This window comes from Petaurus breviceps, unplaced genomic scaffold (assembly GCF_028583685.1).
Source record: "Petaurus breviceps papuanus isolate PSGF00001 unplaced genomic scaffold, PetGlider_PUasm1.0 90895, whole genome shotgun sequence".
In the NCBI taxonomy this organism is placed as follows: domain Eukaryota; kingdom Metazoa; phylum Chordata; class Mammalia; order Diprotodontia; family Petauridae; genus Petaurus; species Petaurus breviceps.
In genome coordinates this window covers 4,640,874-4,667,746 of record NW_027187372.1, presented here as the reverse complement: position 1 = coordinate 4,667,746, position 26,873 = coordinate 4,640,874, and the positions used below count along the sequence as shown (strand labels likewise).

Below are 26,873 nucleotides of genomic sequence, written 5' to 3'. Positions count from 1 at the left end.
GATTATGAAATCCTTTTTGGAAATACAGTATCTTATATTTCTTTTATACTCACCACAGTTCATAGTGTGATGCTAGACACATATACTTATTAATTAATTAATGTTACAGTCTCAAAGTCTTGAGTTTTCTGAGTCTAGCCTTTGACACAAGTTACACAGGAAGAAATTCCTTTATCTGTTGACTTCCTTATCTAGTATTATTTTAGTTCACGGACCCTACAATCTACATTTCGGCCAAAATGAACTCCTTATTTATATACATTCTCCCATCTCTATGCCTTTATTGATCCCATCATTAAGTGAACAACTCAGGTGGCCCCGCCTTCACTGACATTTTCCTCAAACATCTCCTCCAATTTCTTTGAACCTTTCCTTCCCATTTGTCTTCGTCTAGTTTGGTTAATTTCCATTTCTATTACTTTCTTTCACATTAAATGGTAAGCTCCTTGAGACTTAGTTCTGTATTGTCGAATTATATTTTTTAAAAAAATCTTGGAGAATAGTACAGGATGCTTAATATACTAAGTGCTTGATAAATGTTTGTTGAATTATAATGAATTGGGCACTTGAATTATACTGCCTTCAATAGTTGGGTAATAACTGCTGGATAACAGTTATTTTTTTATAATTTTACAAATAAGAATTTAAAAATCTCCTAACATTAAACTGAGTTTCTCTCTGTAAGAGAAATATGACACATATGAAGATGTGGTCCAAGATAAGTGAAGGGGGGGAGTTACAAATATTATTTCAAACATTAAATAGGGAGTCTCTCTGAGACAAGTAATTTAAAATTAGTTTTTCATTTCTGGCTGAGGTTGATCGCCTATCACATAATCAAAACCTTCACTAACATTCCCTGGATGATGAATGGTCAAAGGATATGAGCAGTTTTCAGAGGAAGAAATCTAAGATATCAACATCCATATGAAAAATGCTCTGAATCACAAATAATTAGAGAAATGCATGTTAAAGCAACTCTGAGGTTTCACCCCACCCCTATGAGACTGGCAAAGAGGACAAAAAAGGAAAATGACAAATACTGGAGGGGCTGTGGGAAAACAGGCTAATTAATGCACTATTGGTTGAGCTGTGAATTGTTCTTGTCATTCTGGAAAGCCATTTGGAACTATGCCCAAAAAGGCATTATACTTGTGCATATCCTTTTACCCAGCAATGTGACTTCTAGGTCTATATCCCAAAGAAATAAAAGAAAGAGGAAAAGGATCCATATTTATAAAAATATCTATAGCAGTTCTTTTTTTGTAGTAACAAAGAACTAAAAACAGATTGCCCATCAACTGGAAAATGTTGAACAAACGATGTATATGAAATATTGTGCCATCAGAAATGAGAAACCTAGGAAGATTTGGATGGATTGATGCAGAGTGAACAGAACCAAGAGAACAATTACACAATATAATAACAACATTATAAAGACAAACAACTTTGGAAGATTAAGGACTCTGATCAATACAGTGACCAACTATATCTCTATAGGACCAATGAGGAAGCAAGAATATCACCCCTTCTGACAAAGAGGTGATAGACTCCTCTTGGAGTCTATATGGTATTGGCTATACATTTTTGGCCATCAAAAATGTGGGAATTTGTTTTGTTTGATCAGTTGTTACAAGGATTTTATTTTACTTCTTTTTTCCCAAAGAGGGGAGAGGAGGAAAAGAAATACTTAATTAAAAAAAGAAAAGTTTAAAAGTTAAAAATGGAAAATAAAAAAATACCATTACTAACATATTCTAAATTCCCTTCTACCCTCAACTTTCTGTATGTGACAATCCCTATAATACTTCTGATCCATCTGCTTTTTCTAGCCCCACTTTCAGATCATAGAACATTTCTGGAGGAAGTCAGACTCTGATGCTGTTTAAACTCAACTGGGCCCTGAATGCTGCCAGGGTTCCTTGATATAGGGATGGATAATTATTTCACAGAAATATTTAAATATTCTCCATTCTTCTCATGCTCCCGAACTCACCATTCTTCTTCACTCCCTCACTTCTTTACATTGGAAACTGAGGAATGAATTTAAGATTACAAGATCAAAATTTTAGAGTGGGAAAGAAGTTTAGAGGTTTTCTAATCCAACCCTGTCTCTTTATAGATGAGGGAACTTAGGTGAAGCAATTACTGGAGGTCACATAGGTTGGTTGGAAATGTAAGTTGGTTGTAAGTTTACATGCGGTCCCAGGTTCTTTGACTCCAAATCCTACTCTCTTTTCACTTCATCTTCCCTCATCTCCCACCTCTAAATTCCCATCTCTTCACTTATTCTTCCTCCCACCCCCCGTATTTCTCAGAGGAGATATTTCTTTCCTCCTGGCCAAGGCTTTTTTCTTAGCCTTCCACTTCCTCAGTAAAAGCTTCATGGAGAAAGTGGTACCTAGGTTGGACTTTGAAGTAAAGAATTTCAACAGAAAGAGATGTGGGTCAGTCAGTCAACTAACATTCATTAAACATTTACTGTGCCTTAAGCACTGTGCTAAGCACTAATGATACAATGAAAAGAAAAAAAAACACCAGTCCTTGGCCCTAGCAGCTCATATTCTTTTTTTTTTTTTAAAGCAATCGGGGTTAAGTAACTTGCTCAAGGTTACACGGCCAGCTATTTCTGGGTGTGGTGCTGAGTGTCTGAGCCCGGGATTCGATCTCCAGGTCGTCCCAACACTGGAGCCGGCGCTCTTACTCGCTGAGCCACCTGGACGCCCCAGCAGCTCATAGTCTAATGGGGTAGATGACATTCAAACAATTATGTATGTATAAAGATAAGTAAGCAATGGATGTAAGGTAATTTCAAAGGGAAAGCACTAATGGGGGTGGGGTGGGGGTTGTTGGGGCCTGTGAAAAGCCTTCTGATAGGATCTGAGCTGGTCTTGAAGGAAGTCAAGGAAGCTAAGAGGCAGAACTAGGGAGAGAGAGAGCATTCCCAGTATGGGGAACAGCCAATGTGAAGCTAAAGAGTAGGATGAGTGGAACATAACATTCAATGAATAACATGTATAATTCATACGTGGGATCCTAGCACGTGTGAAGGGGAGTAAAGTATAAGAAGACTGGAAAGGCAGGAAGTGGCTAAGTTGTGAAGGTTTTTACATGACAAAGAGAGGACTTTGTATTTGATCATAAAGATAATAAAAAAAACAAAGGAAGACAGAGAGAGAGAGAGTATGGGGTATGATACACTCAAATCTATGCTTTAGGGAAATACGTAACTTTGGTAATTGAATGGAAGATGAGTTGGAATGGTGAGAAAGCTGAGGCAAAGAGACAAACTAGAAGGTTATTGTAATAGTCCAGGTGAGAGGTCATAAGGACCTTAAATAGGGTAGTGATTATATAAGTGGAGAGAAGGGGACATATACGAGAGATGTTGTGAAGGTAAAAATGATAAAATTTGGGGTGGCCAGGTAGCACAGTGAGTAAGATCACCAGCCCCAGAGTCGGGATGACCTGGGATCAAATCCGGGCTCTGATACTTAGCATTACTCCCAGAAATAACTGGCCGTGTAACCTTGAGCAAGTTACTTAACCCCAATTGCTTAAAAAAAAAAAGATAAGATTTGGCAAAGATTGGATATTAAGCTACAAAGATGATAACCTACCTGAAAATAATCAAGAGTTGGTTATAGTAACATTTTTAAACAAGGCAAAATGAATATAAAGACAAAAAAGAGATCATCCTTACCCCACCCTGCGCCGTGCCCCCTTCCATTTTGAGGAATTTATATTCCACTGAGGTATATAATGGGTACACATATAAGTAAATATCCTACAACTGAAAGGGAAGAAACCACTAACAAGCCATTGGGCTGCCTTGGTTTCTTTCTTTTTTTTTTTTGGTTCTGAAAAAAACATTAAGAAGTCACATTTATGTAGAACTTTGAGTCTGCCACAGAGCTGTATGTACATCATCTCATTTGATCCCCAAAAGAACCCTGTGAGGTAAGTGCTAAAATATTGCTATTGAGTAAAGGAAGGCTCAGATAGGGTAAGTGACTTAGCTAAGGTCACACAGCCAGTGGATAAGGCCAATGTAAGTGCTGATGGTTCCTGAATGACTTAATTCTGCTAATTACTATTGCCTTAAAAAAAGCCAAAGACACACACCTGCCCTTATAGCATAAACAAATGCTGACTGTGGATCAGGTGCTGACTGAAAAAAGCAAAAAACAAAAAACATGACATCGGCAATATATTTTGTGCCTAAAGAGGGGGAAAAAGTTGTGTCACAAGAGAAAACTATTCTTCTTAAAGGGGGTAACACAGACACAAAGATGCAGACTAGAAATTTCTAGTAGGGAAAACCCGAGACAAAGCCATTGCATGTGTGGATTTACAAGTATCTAGCTGAGAAGCGAAAACCCCATGCTGAAGAATTCAATTTGTAACTCAAGAGGACGCAGGCACACTTGGAAAAGGGCAAAATGCTATTTATTCAGCTAGATAAAGCAAAGAAAGGACTCCTGAAGTTTCAGCTACTCAACCCTTCTGCATTATCAAGTACAATTACTCAATCACTAAGTATTTCTTTTTTTTTTTTTTTTTGCTATTTGGAGGGCTGTTGGGGTTAAGTGACTTGCCCAAGGCCACACAGCTAGTTTTTGTGTTAAGTTTCTGAGGACACATTTGAACTCAAGGCCTCCTGAGTTCAACTCCACATAGAGCCGGTGCTCTATTCACTGTGCCACCTAGCTGCCCCTACTAAGTATTTCTTAATCCTTTGCTATGTGGCTGCCACTGTGCTGGGGACATAAAGAAAAAGCAAAAACAGCCCCTGCCTTCTATGAGCTTACAATCTAATGGGGAAGACAATATGTTCATAGAGCATATATACGGAATAGATGGAAGGTAGCCTTATAGGAGAAAGTACTAACAAATCATGAACCTCTAAAATACTACCAAACCATATACACTCTGTTAAAATACTAGTCTTTGAAAATTCTCATCAGTAGGAGTATTAGCCACTAAGATTTAACTGTTACGCTAAAGAACTACTCCTTATACAGCCAGATCAAGTACTTCCAATGCCTTCAAAATCACCCAGACCACTCAGTATCTGAAATGGTAGCATTTCAAGTTACAAAATGTTCTCAGCTCAGGGACAGCTTGTAAAGAGTGAGCTTATTAAGTTCATCAGAGTAGCACTGACAATAATAGCTTTCAGACCTCAAGAGTTCTTGAATATTCTTCCATATCCCTCAATTGTGGTTAAAATTAAACATAAAACACATAATAGGGAAGAGTTCCTTTAAAATAAATGGACAGATTTTTTGATACTGAAAATTACTTTCATGACTACTCATTAAGGCATGAAGTACAACAAAAACACAATTTAGAAACCAAAGCAAAATTGAATAGGTACAATTAAAATAGCCTATTGGTGGAATTCTTAAGTATCATCTGTTAACTGTGTGCTTGATATAAGTACAATTTGAGAGCTGTATAACCTTTCCTGTTTACAAAAATAGCACTGCAGTCTATTTTGTATTTACTTATTCCCCTCTCTCCCCATTGGTTCAGTAGATAGAGCACCAGGCTTGGAATCGGGAAGAATCATCCTCATGAATTCAAATCTGGCCTCAAACAGTGGTGTTGCCTTGGGCAAGTCTCTTTAACCTGGTTTGCCTCAGTTCCTCATCTGTAAAATGAGCTGGAGGAGGAAATGGTAAACACACTCCAGTGTCTTTGCTAAGAAAGCCCCAAATGGGGCTAGGAAGAATTGTTTATGACTGAAACAACTCAACATCTCTTCTCCGAGCTCACAGAGGGCAGGGATTGTTTTGTTTTTCTATCTCCAGGACCTAGTCCAGTACCTGAACATAGAAGACATCTAACAAATTCTTGCTGAATGAAATTGATAATTATATTTGTTTCTCTCATTATCGCAACACTCATTTAATAGTATGTGATATGAATATCAAGTACTGACAAACCTATCTTCAGACTGAGAAACGGGTCTAAGACACTTTGTTTTGTTTTGCAAGAGATCTAAAAGTAACTTCCTTCAACAAGACTACATGCAGAGAATATACAAGTCATCATCCTTCATCCTGACCTGAATAAAAAGTTAAAAGGGGGTGAATATAAAAACACACAAAATTCAACACTGAAGCATTCTCTCTTAACAAGATCAAGCAAGGTCTTATTCAGAGGCAAACAGGATACTGGAATAATTTTGCAAGCTTCCAGGCAAACTATAAATAGCTACAGCAATTTCAAGAAATAAAGAAATCCTGTTTCAATATGTGAATTATTATTTGAATGCAATGCAGATTTTTATCACAATGATATCACCCCAATTCCCTGTGATAGGAAAATCTTGTTTTTACCAAGTTTTCTTGGTTCCTGGCTGCTATTTTCTGTTCATCTTCTGCCCCATTTTTCATGTATTTGACCTCTTCCACAGGTTTGATCCTATACTCATCTGGGGAAGAAAAAAAAGGAAAACACGTTTTAGACAGTTATACAAGGGAAGGAAAAAATGCTACCCTGAAAAGTATAATGATGTTAGCTCCTTTTCCTTCCTTTCCTTGCATGAAGTGTATTGAAATCAATGAGTGCAAGCCTGTGAGTGCTATATCTCTTTTTCTGGGAGACTTTCTCTCCTATTTACTGGAAAACGCTCAGTACCTTGAAAACATTTATAAAAGTTTCATTGTCTGGCACTTCACCAGATACAGTAAGAGGTGGCAGAAGTAACAGCAGTTTTTTTTTCTCTTTTTACAAAGGCTATTAAGTCTACAAGTCACAGGAGCACAACATCTAATGGGAAATTGGGGGAATGAAAAGAAACCACTTTATATTTGGAGGATGTCAAAATATGAGCATGATCCCAGGGCAGCAATCTTCAATTGTGCATGCACACCATGTTGTTTTCTCTTCTTTTTAAAAATGCACATAATGCCAAGTGGATATTGATTGCCGAGGGTCTAATCCAAACAGATTTGATCATCTTGGAATCTGAATTTGACATCTTTGTCACACAGCACTTAGTCCAACTGAACTCGAAGTGCTTGAAAGATTATATTAAAGTACACAGTTTATCTTAACCTCCAGGTGAACTGTGTGAGTATACACATGTAGATGTGTGATAAGTACCATATAATCCCTACTTGAGAGATGTAAAACTAACACCCAGAAGCCAAGGCAATTTGTTCAAGGTCAATGAGAGTGGCCGTCCCTACAAAGGAACCTAGGTCTCTCCTCTTCCAATTTAATGCTATCATAATATTCTATTATTAATGCTGTGGTCACCAAATCACACTGCTTACTCATGAGAACAAATACAGCCACACACACAAAAAGCCCACGGAGCCCAATTTCCTCTCTCGTCAAGCATCTGCTCCAAGGCAATCTACTCCATCAGTTCTAGCTATGGCTTCACTCCCTGTTCATTTCAATTCCTTTCCTGTCTGGTCCTCCAGTTTCTGAGAGACCAGCAGAGGACAAAAACTGAGATTCCTCTGGAGAGTTGGGACCTTTATGTCACTGACTAAATCATTAATCTAATGAACTAATCTAACTAATCTCAACCATTAATCTAAGTAACTGGAACCTATTAGAAGTTGGTGAGTGGAAAAGTTAATGAGGACAGAGTGATGGTGATAGTAACTACGCTGCCACAGAAGGACAGATATCTTCCAATTATGGACTATATCAAAGGGAGATCTTCCTTCATAATTGAATGAAAAAGTCACCAATCATTACATTTTTGAGTCATCTGCGATTAAGGTTTGTTTGTGACATTCCTTTAAAATGTTTTCTTGATGCTTCTCTTTTATATCAATCATGTCTATATATACTGCCCTCCCTCCCATCCATGCCACCCGTCTATTTTGCCTTCTCTTGTAATGAAGAAAAAGAGTTAAGCAAAACCAACCAATCAACACAGTGACCATCACAATGCTCACTATGTAACAATTGCCAGTTGAAGCCCTCCTCTTCTCTACTGAAAGGAAAGAGGTGGATTTCCTCATGTCTTCTCTGGGACCATAGTTATGTGACCTACTTCTAATGCTGCCTCCCTGTCCTTAAGTAGGAGTCTCTTCTTTCCCTTCTACCTCATCCAAATAAGTATTCTTTTTAAACCACCAGATGTATTTTTATGAAAAATGACAGCCTAAATCATTTGCAAAATTATCCAAATGAATATAGCACTTTTGCACAGATCTGCATAAAGAATTCATTTGTATCCAAGAGGACTAAGCAAATGTCTTATTTTCCTTTCCATCATCCTTTACTCAACCAAAAGAATAACACCCCCCCCCCTAAGGTACACATTGTCTCTGTTGTATTCCTTTTCTTTCTTCAGTGGAGAAGAGAAAGAAATTAAGGAGACTGGTATGAGATGTAATTAGTGAACACACTTCCAGAAAGGTACAATAAAATTAAGCAGTAAGGCTACTACAAAAAGTCATTTTTTACATATAACATAAATGTAATATACATATGCTATGCAATATAGTATGTTTGCATAATTAAGTGATTAAAATGTCTGTATCTTTTGATCCAGATATTCCATTAATAGACTTTTGCCCCAGAGGCTAATAATAAGAGAGAAGTCCTCACTTCACATATACATCAAAATATTTGTAATAGCACTTTTTGCAATTGCAAAGAATTAGAAACAAAGAATTATCAATCAGGGAATGGCTAAACAAATTGTGGTTCATGAATATAATAGAATATGACTGTGCTGAAAGAAATTATGAATATTATAAATAAAGAGAAGTATGGAAAGATGTACATGAATGGATGCAGAGTGAAGTCAACAGAGCCCACAGTGACTACAATAATATAAGTGAAAAGAACCATCTACCAAAGAGTCAAAAGAGAATGTCACGACATTATAAATAATAGGTATGGCTCAAAGTAAGAAACAGGGCAAGACATCCCTTTGCAGAGAGGTGGGAGAACCACGGGGATTGTATACTGCACATGTTTAGAAACTCAGTGTATTGATCAATTGTGCCATTTTTTCCCCTCTTTTTGCAGGGAAGGAGTCTTTAAAAATTCTATTTGCTATATGAGATGACTCTCTGAAAGGTGGAATGGAAGGGGGAGAGAAACTGAGGGAAATTATAGTGATGTAAAAAAGAAACAAAAAGACATCAATAAAAACTTATTTTTAAGAGTACTAGATTTATGTCCTATACTTTTATTTGCTATATAGGATAGGAAAAACTAAAACAAAATTAAGAAAAATGTGACATTGATTTAGACAAGAACAAAATACTTAGAGGTAGGAAAAGCAACATATTCAGAGGTTTAAAAATCTCATTGCAAATGTGGTCCTATGGGCTTGATAATGAAGGTAATTACACTGTCAGGAAACATAGCCAAAGATAGGCTAAGCCTCATACCTTATTCATATACAGAGTCATGAAACAATGAGAAATATCTACCATTATGACCTGGATATATACAGACAGATGCATGTGTATGTGTGTGTGTATATATATATATATGTATATGTATATATGTGTGTGTACATATACACATATATACATAACAAGGGAAACTAAGTGTGATCTAAAATGGTAAAAAAAAAAACCTGACACTAATTATCAAATTAATTATCAACAATCCTGAAGGCCATGAATAATAAAATTACAGCATAAACAATAAAATACATACAGTTAGTAAATAAAATTATATACCCCTCACCAAAGACTCAGGAAAGGTTATCATTGCCATTGAGGATTTCAAGGTGCCAAAGAGAAAAAGTGAGGGGCATATGATTGAAGACTTCCAAGCAAAGGTTTCAGAAAGGATCAGTTTATCTTATTAAATAAAAAAAATAAACTGAATTCCTTCCCTTAGACAAATGTTATTTCCCTCCTCAGCCACACATATCAGATTCTCCTCAACCATTTATTTTTCAGTTTGAATTTATTCCTGAAGAACCATAACTGAAGGCATGAACCAGTTTTCAGTAGTTTTCCCAGTCTTCAACAAATGATGACTATCAGTTTAAACAAAATCTCCCTTTAATAAGTAATATTAATACCAGCATTTACAAAAATGCTTTAAGGTTTACAAAGTATTTTTACATATGTTAGTCCATCTGATCCTTCCAACAACCATGGGAGGCAGGTGCTTTTATCACTCTCATTTTACAGATGAGGAAACCAAGGCAGACAGTGATTAAGTGGCTTGTTCATAGTCATATAGCTAATAAATGTCTGGGGTTGGATTTGAGCTCAGGTCTTCCTGACTTCAAGCCCAGTAATTACATTACATTACAGCCTATTACATAGTGCTGTCCTAAACACTAAAATTCTTACCCCCAATATAAAATCACTGCCAATCTAAAAGGAAGAATCAGGTCTTATAGTGTCATTAACAACCACAGAAGGCAGCCTTGGAGGATCACTATACAAGTGGACACAAAATTAAAAACAAAACAAAACAAAACCCAAGAGCACAGACTATTGCCACCAGACATTATTACTTGCACAACATGCCACCCAAAATACATTACAATGTAAAATGGAGTTCCCCAGATAAAACAATAATTTGTGCAAAGCAATACTTCAAAACGTTCTGTTAAAATTCTTGAAGGCCAACATCATGAATGAAGATGTTCATCTGGAAGCAGATAGCTCATCAACAAATTTGTCACACCATTTCCATGTCAATTCAACCAAGAGAAAAAGCACTCATTAAGAGCTTCTGTGAAGATGCACGAGAGCATTTCCATTTTTAACAGTCAAACAGTGACTGCAGAAATCTTGTTTTTCTTTTGTTTAAACCACAGTGGAATATGGGATATCCTTTACTGTAACTGAAAACAATTGGAACAACCACTGTTACATGCAAAATATATTTTGGCATTGATATAATGTTCCAACTTGATTAGGAAGAAAGAGAAAAGGAAATCTATTCCTCTCTTGTGTACATGCACACATGCACATGTGCACACACGCACCCACACACACCTGTTCACAATTTTTCTTTTCTTCCTGTTGATCCTATCTGGTAGCTTACTCAAGTGAGAATAGTAGGTAAGATGACTCCCTAGACTAAACATGCTCCCCCTACTCTCCACATTAACAGTAGCAGGTTGTTCCGGTCAAAATGGATTTTGGGTAAAGTTGGCCCTTTTCTAACATTTTTATTTTTATTTTATTTTTTTATTTTTCAAATGCTTTATTAACTTCTGATTTACATCATTCATTTCTGACCAGATTTTGAGTTACAAATTTTCTCCCCATTTTTCCCCTACCCACCACCCCAAAATAGCAGTCCCACAGGATATCCCCTCCTCCAATCTGCTCTCTCCCATATTTTCTCCCATACCCCTTTCAGTATAGGTTGTACATGTGTGGCTAATGCAAAATAATAACATAGTAGATATATTGTAAAAAACTGACCATATTTCCCTCCCTCCTATCCCACCTCCCACTTGTTCTATTCTCTACTTTGATCCCGTCCCTTTTTCAAAAGTGGGTGCTTCCAACTTCCCTGTCCCCCAGCCTGCCCTCCCTTCCATCATCCCCCCTCTCATCCCCTTCCCCTCTACTCTCCTGGAGGGTGAGATACCCTATTTAGTGTGTATTTCATTCCCTCCTCAAGCCAAATTCAATGGGAATAAGGTTGACCCATTCCCTTTTGCCTTCCTATTCTTCCCCTCCATTGTAACCATTTTCCCTTGCCTCTTCTATATGAGATAGTTTACCCCATTCTGTTTCTCCCCATCTCCTCTCATTATATTCCTCACTCACCTCTTAATTTCACCTTTTAAGTATCATCCCTTCCTGTTAAATTGGTCCTGTGCCCTCTATATATGTATACCTGTAAACATATATATATATATATATATACACATGCACATATGTATTCATATGCCCATATACCCTCATATATAGACATATATATATGTATATATATATTTCTATTCCCTTCAACTACTGAGAAAAGTTTCCTAAGTTACAATTATTGTTTTTCCATGTAGGAATGTTAATATTTCAGCTTTTATAAGTTCTTATAATTTCTTTTCCCTATTTACCTTCTCATGCTTCTCTTGCTTCTTGTATCTGAATGTCAAATTTTCTATTCAACTCTGTTTTTTTCAGCAAGAATGCTTGAAAGTCCTCTATTCCATGGAATGACCATATTTCCCCCTGAAACATGATACTCAGTTTTGCTGGGTAGGTGACTCTTGGTTTTAATCCCAGCTCCTTTGACCTCTGGAATATCATATTCCAAGCCCTTCGATCCCTCAGTGTAGAAGCTGCCAGATCCTGGGTTATCCTGATTGTGTTTCCACAATATTCAAATTGTTTCTTCCTGGCTGCTTGTAATATTCTCTCCTTAATCTGGGAATTCTGGAACCTGGCTATAATATTCCATGGAGTTTTCTTTTTGGAATTTTTTTTCAGGAGGTGATTGGTGGATTCTTTCAACCTCTATTTTGCCCTCTGGTTCTAAAACATCAGGGCAGTTTCCTTTGAGAACTTCCTGGAGGATGACTTCTAGGTTCTTACTTTGATCATGGCTTTCACGTAGTCCAATAATTTTTAAATTATCTCTCCTGGATCTCTTTTCCAGGTCAGTGGTTTTTCCCATGAGATATTGCACATTGCCTTCTATTCTTTCATTTGTTTGGATCTGTTTAACAGCATATAGATTTCTCATAAAGTCATTAGCTTCCATTTACTCCAATCTAATTCTGAAGCAATGATTCTCCTCATTGAGCTTTTGAGATTCTTTTTCCATCTGGCAAATTCAGCTTTTTAAGGCATTCTTCTTCTCATTGCCTTTTTGAGTCTCTTTTGCCATTTGAGTCAGTCTGTTTTTTTTAAGCAATTAGGGTTAAGTAACTTGCTCAAGGTTACATGGCCAGTTATTTCTGGGTTTGGTGGTAAGTATTTGAGCCTGGATTCGATCTCCAGGTCATCCTGACACCTGGGGCCAGTGCTCTTACTCGCTGTGCTACCTGGCCACCCCTAGTCTATTTTTTAAGGTATTATTTTCCTCAGTCAGGCTGTTGATTCTCATTTTGTATTTTTCTTGCATTGTTCTCATTTCTCTTCCCAATTTTTCCTCCATTTCTCTTATCTTCTTCTTAAGGTCCTCTATGGCCTATAACCAGTTCATATTTTCCTTTGAAGCTTTTGGTGTAGGAGTTATGACTTCACTGTCTTCCTCCTATTCCATGCTTTGCTCCTTTTTGTCCCCAAAATATGAGTCTAATGTTGGAATCTTCTGTCTGCTTTGTTTCCTTTGCCTGGTCATGTCGCCCCTCAGTCACTTGATCCCTGTGCTTTTTGCCACAGTAGTACTCTTCCACCAGACAGGGGAGCTTTCATCCCAATTGCTAGGGTTTTCTCAGCTGCCGGAGGTTTTAGATGGGTGCCCTCCCTGAGGTCTTCACACACTCTGGCAAGCTGGACACACACCCCAGGACCTCCACCCTACACTGCAATCCAGACCCAAGAAGGTTAAAGCAAGAGCAATTACCCCTCAGACTGGTGCTTGGTCCCCCTACACTCTGCAGGCCAGGAGCTGAAGCTTCCACGTGGAGCTGGCTGGCTGTGCTGGGGTCTCAGTGGCTTCTCACCCTGGGGGCAAAAGCCATGCACTCCCAGTTACTGGGTCCCAAAGTCCAGACTGCACTTTGTCCAACTCTCACTTGGTCCTTCGCATGTATGTGTTTATAAATCTGGAAACGGCTACAGCTGCTGCTGATCTGGAGTCCCTCTGTCCGGCAGCTCTAACATATTTAATGTTGTAGATAGGAGGAAGCATTGGAGGGCAAAGGATTGATATGTTCGAAAGCCCTTATCACATTGATGTCAGAAACTGCTTTTCCCCAGTCCAGTCTCTGTTTTTGGGTTTTTTTTTTTTTTTTTTGCATCTCATATTTATGCTTCCTAATGCTTTTGGTGTAGTCACAAAATATTTCTGCCCCAAGCCAACATCTCTAGGCTCCACTTACAGACAAGAGAAAAGTAAACCAAACAAACTAAAAAAAAAAGCCCCACCCCCACCCCAAACCAAACAATCGATGAACCTCTAGTCTGAAATATTGGCACTCAGACTTAGAATCAGGGATCTGAGAGCTGGAAGGCATCTGGGCACATTATCAGTCCTTGTTCCCTTGCCTTCAGGCACTAACATCAGCCTCCTTAGCTCTTAAAGGAAAAAAAAATATAGTTATTTTTGCTAACAATTAGGTGAAGAAACACAGAGGAAAGTAAAAACTCCAAACTTCTCTATACAAGAACTGATTCAAGCATGGCTTGAATGAGGGCTTGGAGTTCTTAAGTAAAGTTATGCTTATCATTAATAAAAGGATAAAGAAATCCTCAGGTTAAAAGAAGTCTACTAATAGGCAGAGAAAACTCTTGGAGAGGTCTTATGTACAGAGTCTAACAATGTATTGAGTCAGTATTCTGCATTATGTACACAGTGTAACAATGTATTGAGTCTAACAATAAGATCAACTTGGAGGACAGGGAAAGTAGAAAACAGATTTGACTTCAATGTGCTTCTCTCTTTTCCCTGTTTCATGCTCAGGCAGATATCAGTTATTATTTTTTTTATAATAATTGATAGATTTGGAGACTTTTCCAGTCTCTCTTGTGACCAATGGTGATGTATGAGTCAAGGCAGTACGGGAGAAAGAACAGTGGCTCCAAAGTCAGAGGAATTCAAAGTTCATCTCTATTTGACACTTGCTGTATGACCCTGGACAAATCCTTTAACCACCTCAGCTTCCCCAGATATAAAATCAGGGGATTGAAAACAATGGCTTCTGAGGTCCCTTCCTGCTCTATCTGTGATCATATGCTCATTATATATAGGAGTTATAGTCTGGCACCTTTTAGATATGGTCCTTAGTTTCATATAAATAGGTGCCTTGGTTTTTTTCACAGAACAATACAAACTTGATAGCATATATCACAACTAGCCGAGGGGGCTGCTAGGTCGTGCAATGGATAGTTCTGGGCTTGGAGTTCAAATGTGGTCTCAGATATTTACCTGCTGTGTGACCCAGGGCAAGCTACTTAACCTGTCTCATTTTCTTTAATTGTATAATGACAATAATAATAGAGCCTACTTCCCAGGGTTGTCATGAAGATCAAATGAGATAATATTGGTAAAACACTTAGGATAGTGCCTAGTACATAGTAGGCCTTTCGATATAATTCATATCTGCCTGAACATGTAACAGGGAAGGGGAGAGCACACTGGAGTCAAATCATTTTTCAATGTTCTTCTTTCCCTCCAATAAAGCTTTCCTTCCTTCTTTCCTTCCTTCCCCCTTTCCTTCCTTTTTCCTTCCTTCTCTCTCTCCCTTCCTCTCCTCCTCCCTCTCTTCCATTCTTCCTTCCTCCCTCTCTCTCAATCTTCCTTCCTTCCTTCCTTCCTTCCTTCCTTCCTTCCTTCCTTCCTTCTTTCCTTCCTTCCTTCCTTCTCACTTTTCTATTTTTCTTTCTTTCCTTCTTTCTCTTTTTCTCTCTATACCACTTCTTTTGGATATCATATATATTTTTTTGCTTTTTGCAGGGCAATTGGGGTTAGGTGACTTGCCCAAGGTCACACTGCTAGTTTTTGTGTTAAGTGTCTGAAGTCGGATTTGAACTCAGGTCCTCCTGATTCCAGGGCCAGTGCTCTATTCACTGTGACACCTAGCCACTCCTGGATATCCTATTTTAACTTTTAAAAAGGTATTACTACTACATTCATCCGTGTGTTCTAAGAACCTAGGAAAACAAAAACCAAAAACCCAAAGTAACTCATACTTGGTAGGTCATTTGCTTAATTTTTGTCTCAGTGCTTCATGGGAGTAAAATAAAAACAGCTGAGTTAGCTTAACATCCATTGGACAATTCGGATACTGATCTTTAGGCAAGAACACTCCACCTTCTTTTGAAGGAAGTTGAACAGACAGATAGGTCTCACTGAATATGAAGTCAGTGATGACGATCCCCAGTCCAAGCCAGTTGCCCAGTAAGGCCAATTTTGCTCTAGTGGCATATGTCAGTTGAGGATACAGCAGCAAGCAATAGTAGGAGTAGAAAGAAGTTGTTGTGCCTTTAGAGTGCTCTCCAGCTGTTCTTATAAAAAGTTTCTTTCTTTTAATACTTTATGATCATAATTTTCCAAGTTATTTGTGTGTAAGTCTGAATACTATCTGGGATTTTCACTGGGTGGTGACTTCAAGCCTAGATATGCAGAAGCCCCATCTTCATCCTTAAATCCCTGGTCCCAGGTGGTGGGGGGTAAGGTAGGGAGGGGAAGGTAAATGGTGCATCTGTGGCACAGGTATCCCTGAGACCAGGGTTGCACTTAAAAGTGAAAAATGGGTGGCTCCATATGGAAACTAATTTACACAAGGAGTTGCTAAGTGATTATCAAAACTGCCATCTTCACTCAGCATTGATTGAAACCAGGGGTGAACAGCCAGCCATTCCTGGCTTCCTCTGTTTTCTTACTTAATTACTACCATTATCCAAAATTTCCAATTTGTAGCTGAGTTAGCACAAAGAACAGTGAATTGGCCAAGGCCCAACCCAAACCAGACAGCAATGTTTCCCCAGGAAAAAGGGCGATGCTTGCATTAGGGGGAAATTCCCTTAAAATTAGATGGGGGGGGAGGGGAGGTTAATGTCTCTGCCACTCTAACTTAGAAGTGGTCAAAAGTATCACTTTCATTAAAACAGACCAATTTTCCTTTCTGATATTCCACCCACAGTCGTGGCTGTGAGCGATAGATGATACGCTCCAAAGTGGGCAATTTAGGAATTGCCAGGGAACAGTATTTTGACTGGTCCCATGGTATAGGAGAAAGAGGAGTTAGAGGAGCTGAATTCTAATTCCAGATATCGAACTGTAACTAAGGATTCTGCTACATGGATGAAGAGCCAAAACAAACAAACAAAAATGTCTTCAAATTGGGTCACCAAGAATCTGCTGCTAGGAAAAGAACCATGGCATGGCCAGGCTGGGGAAGAAGTCATTGAGGGAGTGGCCATGGGGAAGGGCCAATTACTGAATTCAGTAGCTTCCCAATTTAAATATTTCTTCTCGCTAACTTAGTTGTTTCTGTCTGATGAAGGAGTAGCACTATGGGAGCTCTACCCTTCTGTACTCTTGGGCAAAGTCTGAATTGTCCCCTTCTAGGGACACGCCTTCCTTGTTTTGCTACTTTTTTACCCATGTGACTCTGGGTTCAGTAACTTATTTCTCTATGTCTTGGCTTTGTCATTTATAAAATGAGAGTGTTGATGAGGTCTAAGGTTCCTTCCAGCTCCGGTGACTGAGTCAACTTTAGTATTGAGGTTGTTGTTGTTTGTGCTTTGTTTTCAATTTAAGTGAGGCAGAGCTGTTATCAAAGTCCAGTGGCAGGACAAAAATCAGGACAACTGAAGATGGCCCAGGGTGCAGGAGATGACCGTGGCGTTTTTGATGTTTGACCAAGCTAAGCATTCCACAGAGGCTGCTTCATCCCAATTCATGGTGTTTGGAACAAATTATTCCCATCCACCCATTCTGCCAGGGGAAGTCTTCACATGCTTGAGGTAGACACCCTCCTAACTCACCTATGGGTTTAGCACCTCTTGGTTAACCTCAACCTGGATTATCCCACCTCCTGAGACAGTTTTACCAGGGTGTGGCTGCTGTGCATACTATAGCTTCTTGGAGCCACATGTGAGAACTGAGTGCCAGGTGGACACCAAAGGTAGAATGAGCAATCCTGAAAAAAGCTTAGCAAGCCCTCACACCAGAAATTCTAGTCCTTGAACACCCAATTCACCCCAGTATCAGAGGTAGAGATAGGTAGGGAGTAGAAGGAAAGTGCTGGGTGAGGATCTTGGCATCAGAAAGCTAAATCTGAAAGGCTGTTCTAGTCCAACTCCCTCATTTTACATCTGAAAAAATTGAGGCTTCCCCCTCTTTTTAATGAATTAATTAATGAATAGAAGTAAATTAGTTTTTTTTTTTTAAGCAATTGGGGTTAAGTAACTTGCTCAAGGTTACACGGCCAGTTGTTATTTCTGGGTGTGGTGCTGAGTACCTGAGCCCGGATTTGATCCAGGTCATCCCAACACTGGAGTCGATGCTCTTACTCACTGAGCCACCTGGCTGCCCCTAAGCAATTGGGGTTAAGTAACTTGCTCAAGGTTACACGCCAGGTGTTTCTGGGTGGGTGCTAAGTGTCTGAGCCCCGGATTCGATCTCCAGGTGTTCTCTACACTGGAGCCGGTGCTCTTACTCGCTGTGCTACCTGGCCGCCCCAGTAAATTAGTTCTTGCTTTCAAGGAACTCAAATATGGAAGGTTTCAGTGTAAACTCAGATGGGAAAGTTTCATGGTTCTTAGGGTATGGTGGAAAAGCAGATATGAATGCCTTGACTCTTCATTAATGGCATTTGCAGTGATAAAATTATATCAGTGTCTGATGCCAATGACTTTGATGACAAGAAATTTCTTTTCTGAGTCTTCAGTAATTGTGGTGGTAGCACCTTCAGGAGCAATAGACAGGCTGCAACAGACCCAGACTGAGTTACTGGGCTGGAAGCATTGTGATTCTCAAGTGTCATGGCTTCTGGGTCTTTGGGAGATGGAGGTCAAGGTTGTGATGGTGGTTTGACTTGCTTGGTACATAACCCTGACTCTCCCCTCAGGTGCCTTGATGCTTCAACTAGATTGGCTCACCTGCCTGGTGAGTGGCGATGACAGGTCTTTTCTCTACAAGGGCTGCTTCCCCAGATGATGGGTATGAAGGCTGGTAAGTAGCTGACTTGTGAGCTTTAGACAGGTGACATATCACTATGAAAATGAATGCAGCCTTTGATTTATGAATCAATCAACAAGTACTTATTCATTAGGTCCCAGGTGGCTATTCTGGGTCCAATTCTGATCAAGAAGGAAGAAAGAATGATGGATTTATAATTAGAGGCCCTACATTTGGACTCCGACTTTGCAATTTGCTTCCTCTGTGATCTTCTGTGTGATCTTAAAATTCTATGAATTAGCTGCTGAACTAGAAATGACAAAATCTTTGGGAAGAGGTGCCTGGTGATTCACTAGCAGATTCCTTTTTTTTGGGGGGGGGGGAGCAAGTGGGGTTAAGTAACTTGCCTAAGGTTACATGGCTAGTTTTTTTTTTGTGTGTGTGGGTGTTAAGTGTCTGAGGCCAGAATTGAACCTGGGTCCTCCCGACTCCAGGGCCGGCGCTCTACTCACTGCGCCACCTAGCTGCCCTACCAGCAGATTCTTGATAGATCAGGATAATAAAGCAGATCCTAATCCAAACTTTTACCTGAATCCTTCAGGGAACTTCAAGCATTTAGAGATGCAGGTATAAAACATTCTTAGCCTCTCCTGCACAGTCATTGTTCAAAAGGCCTATTGTACTATAGGTCTATTAGCTCAATATTCAGATGGAATCATATTAGAATGCTTTTTAGAGAGACATGGAACTTTTATGCAAATATATCTTTAAGTTTAGTTAGGGTAATAAATAAATTTAAAGTAAGGATAACAAATGAATATGTTGAAACTATATAGCTTACTTTTATGTATCACTTTCAAAGTACTATTCTAACAAAAACTGAAAAGTTGTTTGCACAAACAAAATCAGTGCAGCTAGAATAAGAAGAAAATAAATTAGTATTGTGTGAAAAAATCCACATATCAAGTATTTCTGATGAGGCTTTGATATGCAATATATAGAATTTACATAAATATTGAAAACGAAGAGTCATTCCCCAGTAAATAAGTGGCTAAAAGATAAAAAAGAATTAGATACTACTAACAACTATCTGACTGTTCCAAATCACTAATAAGAGAAATCTAAATTAAAACATCGCTGAGATTTACCTAAAACCCAGCAAAATCACAAGATTACCAAAGATAGAAGCAGTCAATATTAGAAAGGCTATTGGAAGAAACATACTAATGTACATTATTGGTGGAGCTATGAAATGGTCCAGCCATTCTGGAAAGCAGTTTGGAATGTCGTTGTTTTTAAATGACTGAAATATCCATGTCATTTAACCCAGAAGTATATCCCAAGGAGGTCAAAGACAAATAAAAGTCCCATCCATATATATACACACCAAAATACTGATAGCAGCATTTTGTGGTAGAAGAGAAAGGAAAGCAAAGTAAACTGGGAAATGGATAAATGAGTTGTAACACATAAATATAAGCAGAATATCACTGGGCCATGACAAATGACAAATATAAAGAATTCAGAAAAGCCTGAGTAGAAATGATGCAGAACAAACAGAATCAGGAAAACAGTATACCCAAGATTACATCAATGTAAATGGAAAGAACAACAAAACATAAACCAAATTTTGTATAATTATAACAATTAAGCTTATTCCTGTAGAAGAGTCAAGAAAATGTACTTCCTTCATTTTACTGATGGGGTGGGTGATTATGGGCCTGGAATGTTGCATATGCTATCACTCAAGGTCAACACTTTGCTGGGTTTTTCCTCCCATTAAAAAAAAATCTATTACAAAGCAAAGAAAGGCTTGCTGGATAGTGACGTATTAAAAAATAGATGAGATATAAAAAGAAAAGCAATCAATAAAAAAAGTAAAAACATTTTTTTTTAAAGCACACTCATAATAATCCTGTGATTGTAGCATGGAAATTATTAATATTTTACAGATGAGGAAACTGAGGCTCAAGGACAATTGTCTTATGATCACATGGCTAGTAAATGGAGGAGCCTAGATACAAAAATAGTTACACAACTCTAAATAATCCAGAGTATTCCCAAAGGAGCAGTAAAACGAAGGTAGTTTAGCTCATAATTAGGCCAAAATCTCTTTGTTGTGAGTTAAGAGCCAGCCAGTCCAGCTGTCCTGAACAAAACAAACAAACAAAAAAGTTTTGTTTTGAGTCTTGAGGGCAATTTTTCTACTTTCACATAATGAATTCATTTTTACTAAATCAACAACACCAGAGAATAAACCCAAGAGTACTGGACGTTCAGCTTAACTACCACTGCTGAGCGGGAAAAGAGGATAGGGGGTATTTCAAGGAGCAGTATTTCCATTCCCAATTCTATCAACTTGCTTCCTCCCCTAAACACAGCTGATACAGACCAAGAGGCTCCTACTCGGGTCAATTTGCTGCTATACCATTCATAATTTTCATCAATCTGGAAATTTGGGAGCTTAGAAAAGATGAAGTTAAAAGCTAATATGTCTTAGATTTGTTTTGTACTAAAATTGTCAGTATTTTCTACTGGGCAAAATTATACACGTATGATTCTACCTTATAGGAAAAAAAAACATAAGCAGTCCTTGCAGTATAACAGTATGCTGTGTTCCAAATTTAAGTATGCCATTTGGAGTTCAGAAGGTATTTTCTAGTAGAAATCATTGTGTAAAGTGGAATTTAGATTGCCAAGAGAGGCTCATTTTAATTCAAGTACTATAGAACCAGTGATTCTATTGCCTCAATAAAATGCAAGCACCTTATTGGCAGGATCTTTTTCTTTCTCTTTTCCTTTCTTTCTTTTTTCCTTTCTTATTTGTTCCTTTCCCTTCCCTTTCCTTCCCTTAACCGTCCCCATCCCTCCTTTCCCTTTTCTCTCTTTCTCTGTCTCTTTGTCTCTGTCTGTATGTCTGTTTCTCTCTCTCTCTGTCTACCCTCTGTCCCCTAGGGCTTACCTCAGTGTGTTGCACACAGCAGATGATCTTATAAATGCTTATTAGACTGAACTGTTGAATTAAGTTCTGGGTCCTAAGAATTGGTAGCCATACAATTTAGGAAGGGAAGAGACATAGAATAGAGACCATGGTGTAGAAAGCATATAACTGAAAGTTAAGAAACCTGGGTTCTAGTCATGGATTTTACTGAGTCAGCATCTCATCTGAGGATGATGAAACAGCAGGCCAGAAACAGACTCAGTAAAATCCTGTTAACAGGTTCTAGCCTTGGATTTTCCACTAACCAGTTTCATGACCTTGCATACGTAACTTCACCCCTCTAGGCCTCAGTTTCTTCATCTGCAAAATGAAGGGGCTATACTCAGTGATCTCTAAGGTCCTTTCCAATTAAAATTATTTCATTTAAAATGTTTTACCCCTCTCTCCTTGGTGCTACTAGCCCAGTCATTGGTGGCAATTTTCTGGAAGTATATGGTTTGGTTTTGACATCTTTCCATCTCCTACTTGTATCCCTCTCCCAAAATCCCAAATTTATGCTCCTGAATAATCCTCCATTGTGGCAACTCCCTAGAATCAACCCAAAAGTAAAAGTTCCATGCTCTCAAATTATCTTTCCTTGGCCTTCAAAATCAAAATTCTAATAATTCATCTCAGCTGAGCATAAAGTAGAAAACATTCTGATTAACTAAATCAATATTATAGGAATGACAATACTTTATTCCCCTCAGACCAAGGAATGCGTTTTTGCATATTTCATATATATATGTATATACACACATATACACATACATACATTTATTTGCACACATATACACACTAAAATACACACACATATATGTATATGTTGCTTAGGGACCAAAGTGAATTGGTACATGGTGACATTTTAGGTGATATAATAAACTGAAGGAAACATTTGGTCAGTCAAGTTTGGGATGGGGGCCAATGAGGAAATATTTCTTGCCTGAGGGACTGAGACTAGGCATGATTGACAAGTTTACTCTGGGGTAGACTTTAGAGAATTTCAGAACTGGGAAAAAACCTTTAATGCCAACCAAAACCTTTGGTCCAACCCATTCTTAAGCAAGACCACCTTCTACAGCTTATCTGATGTGATCCCGCCATTGTTTGAAGACATTAAATCAGGAGGAAACCTGTTATATCTTTGGACAGATCTGTTGGTGAAGTTCTCATTTAAATCTTCCCTTTACCCACAGGTTCTCTAAAAGTTGCAAGCTTTCCTTTCCCCAAACAAGGCCAGTGGAAGGGTAAAGGACGGTGATGGTATGATGGATAAGTTATTTAATCTCTCTAGATCTCAGTTTCTTCATCTGTAAAATGAGGGAGTTGGACTAGTTGACCTTTGAGGTCATTTCTAACTCTCAATCTTACAGTTGAAAGGGTTATTTATAAGTCTGGGACTGCTTGTACTAGGATGGAGTCCACTGCAAGGTCATGGTTCTTAGAGTCCATAATTTAGCCAACTTCTAGGTCAAATGGTATAATGTTCTTACTTGGCTTTTTATCCACCTTGTGGCTGAACCCGGGAGCTGCCCTTGCATAGTTAAAAAGTACAGCTCAGTTCAGTGCAAACCTTTCCATTATGCCTCCTCCTCCTCCTATTGGATTAAGAAAAAGAAGCTTTAGTTAGAAAGATTGCTTGAGGGACCCACCTTCCACAAAGAGGTCCTCTGTTTTATTCCCCCCAGAGAACTTTGGCATGACCCCACTATATGCTATCCAAGTGGTCATTTGGGTCAGCCCCATTTTGAACTTGATTGCTTTGGACAGCAATGGCAGCAGGATGGTGCTCGAGTGGTTAAATGCAAAGTTACAAGTGTTAAGAGTCCTGTTGACACCCAGGGTGAGAATAGGGAGGGTCCCCACCCCATTGATCACCTCTCCAGACCTGAGCTGGCAGAGCACTAAGTGGGGGTGGGGCAAGAACAACAAAGGCCTCTTTTCAATTTAGTTCATCTAACCCTGGCCTCTCTAATGAACTAAAACTCTGTTCCAGAAGGCATGAAAGATACTCACAGCATAACTCACACTCTTCTTAAGATAAGTCCGAAAAGGGTTTTTATAAACTTTGAGCAGCTGATTTGGGAATGGCTTCCTGCCCAAAGCAGGTCTCCTAATAATGATACTTCCATCAGGAAGCCACCAGCTCACTATACAGATAACTAACTAGCTGTCCACAAGAGATCCTTTTTAATATGAACAACCTTCACAAACTAGTAACTGAGGGAAAGGACTTCATACCCATTAGCAATTATCTGAATCTTCCAGTTTCCTGACAATACTTATTGCCTCCTCAATCCCACAAGGGATCTATTTACTTTCTTAGCCATAGTTATTATAAAGTAATTTCAAGAGATAAATTCAGATCTTGGGATTTCCAGATATTATTTGTGCTTCCTTAAAATGTTCCCCCTTTCTTCGTTCTTCCTCCACATTGCATAGCTCCTTTTGTGGGGAGAAGGGGAACCAAAACCAACCCTATAACATAGTAATATAACAGAATATTATTTTGCAGTAAGAAATGACAAATATTAGGCATTCAGAAAAACACGGGAAGATTTGGATCAACTGATGTTGAAAGAATGAAGTAGCATCATTGTGATAGTAATGGAATATAAAGATTCCCCTGTATTGGCTTTGTTTTCAAATTGATTGTGTTAAAACCCAGAGCTTGTTAATCCCACCTGTGGGATGGACTTGTTAATGTGAAAAGAAAGTCCTGAACTGGGAGGAGCTGGTGATGTAGATTTGGAGAGACAAGGGAGAGGCAGAAGAACTTTTTGGAAGCAGCACTTCGTGGAGGCAGAGAGAGACTGAGAGAATTGCTGGGGGCCACTTTGAATTGCCCTGGACTTTTGAGACCTGCCCCCGGAGCTGCCAAGGACTGAGGAGACATGGATATTTTGCTGGTACTTTGTCTGTCCGTTTTGATGTTGTTTTGCCAGATTTGTCCACTGGTGAAAGACAGTCCTGTTATTGAAGAAGTCCTGGAACTTGGCTGTTGTCTAAGAGCTCCTGAGACTGTCCTGCAGACAGAGAGCGAATACTGTCCACTGGTGAAGGACAGTGCTGTTGTTGCAGGGGTCTGGGAACCTTTCTGTTGGTTCAGAAGCCCTGAAGAAGGATTTTCTTGTTGTATGTTTACAGAAATCCTGGGAGAGGGTTTTGCTAATGTTTTCAGGGGTTCTAGGACTGTTCTACAGACAGAGGATGAATTAATGAAGGGACTGGCAATGTATCTTGTGGCTTTGCTAAGCCTTGTCTCCCCAGGAACTAAGATTGCTGAGAACTTGCCTCTGTGTCAAGATGAAGAAAAGACCTCCATTTGGGTATTAAGTGCTGTGCTTAAACTTGATGTAACTCTGGGGTAGATTCAATTGTGATCCAGGGGTGGGGAACTTTTGACCTTTTTGTGTTCTATGATTGAACAAATGAATGTACTTTACTTATGTTTGGAAACTAATCTCCATTTGAGAAGAGGGGCTTTGTGATGGACTAAATGAAGGTACAGCCTAGGGGTGGAGTAGTATTTAGAACAGGGACTTTGTAATTGATTGAATGAATGTAAGGTCCTGGGGTGGGGTAGTACTTGGAGATTATTTAATCACCCTTAGTAAATGCTGTATTTTGAATGATGTCATGTTTTGACCTTCTCTGTTCTTGGTTTGTCACTGAATAAAATGGAGAGCACCTATGCTGGTATTCTGAACCTTGGGAAGTTGCCTTTCCTTGGCATTACATTACAATTATGCTGTGGAAATAGTGCTGCTTAGAAGTCAGCAGATCTGGATTTGAATTCTGACTGCTGCCACTTGCTACTGGCATTACCTTGGAACAAGTAATTTAACCTCTCTGGGCTCGTTTCTTCAATTGAAAAATCGAGGGGATTTGACTAGTTTCCCTTCCATTTTTAAATCTATAAGCAGATCAACAGAACAAGATGCACAATGACAATGTAAATAAAAAGATTAGTCAAGGAAGCCAAATTCTGAATAATTAAAAAAAAACAAGGAGAAGAAAGAGGTCATAAAATGTACCTCCACTATCAAAAGCAGATGGAAGGTAACAATGAATTTATGTTTCCTTCCCGAGTCAGAGCAAAACTCTTAGGTGTACACGGTTCAGGCTTTAGCTTTCTCCCAAGGGATGCACACTATACATAAAAAAATTACACTGTTAGATAGAGATACCCCTTTGGGTGTGACAATGGCTCAGATTTATTTTCTGGGTTCCAAAGCTGCTTCTGGTTTTTCTCAAATGCATACAGTGTTGCTGGTCTAAAAGCCTACAAGTTTTGTTTCATGGACATTCTTAGGTTTTCTTTCATCAAAACATCAACAAAAAAAAAACAATTTTGATCCTCAGAAGGCAGCAAAGGAAAAGGTCAAATGCTTGGGTTTGAATTTAACATGTCGTTTTATCTATGTAAAGGAAAGGAAATATTCCTGAAAACTCGAACTTGAGTTCAAACTGGGCATGTCATCTTACACAGCCACCTTAAGGAGCATAAGCACTTCCCCCAACAGAACAATGGAATGAAAACACCATGGTAATAGCTACAAAGAGCCGCAACCTCGACCTAGTAAATTGTAGCATCAGCAATGTGTGGTAGGTTATAAAGCCAGTCACATTTTTTTTCTGGTCAATTCATATAAATACTGAGGCATTTTATCATTCACAATAGCAAGGTTATTAGATAACTCACAGTGGACTATTACTATAGTTGTTACAGAGTTAATTCTGAAACCTGAGCAGGGTCAGAACTAGAATCTCCCGACACACCAGGACAATCCATGGCAGAACCATTTGTATGGTATTCTATGTAGAATCAGAAAATATCAGTGTTAGATGGGCCTTAGAAGTCAACTAATTCTAATTCCTTCACATCATAGGTGAAAAAAAATCAGGCTGAGATAAAGGAATGTATTTGCTTGATGGGACAGAGCTCATGGTATAATTGGAATCAGAACCAGTTTCCCAATTTTTAGTTCAGCACTCTTTACAATGCCCCATGATGCAGAGCAGTAAGTCCAAGTTGCTTACCTACTTTCAAGAACCTCATTGTCTCACCACTTAAAAGCTTCTGCCCATGCCTAAAGGGCTACCTCACAACACCTACTAGGAAGACTCTCTGTCTCTCCATCTCTCTCTCTCTCTCTCTCTCTCTCTCTCTCTCTCTCTCTCTCTC

The 26,873-nt window shown here is 38.8% G+C and overlaps 1 protein-coding gene across 1 annotated transcript in view; it reads right to left on the bottom strand.

Annotated features, from left to right (window-relative positions):
- Positions 1 to 26,873, bottom strand: part of CUNH1orf21 (chromosome unknown C1orf21 homolog) — a 169,930-nt gene that overhangs the window by 109,977 nt on the left and 33,080 nt on the right. Inside the window, exon 2 of the mRNA XM_069074414.1 lies at positions 6,348 to 6,442. Within this exon, the coding sequence (XP_068930515.1) occupies positions 6,348 to 6,442 (95 nt within the window). The remainder of the gene's footprint in view (positions 1 to 6,347; positions 6,443 to 26,873) is intronic.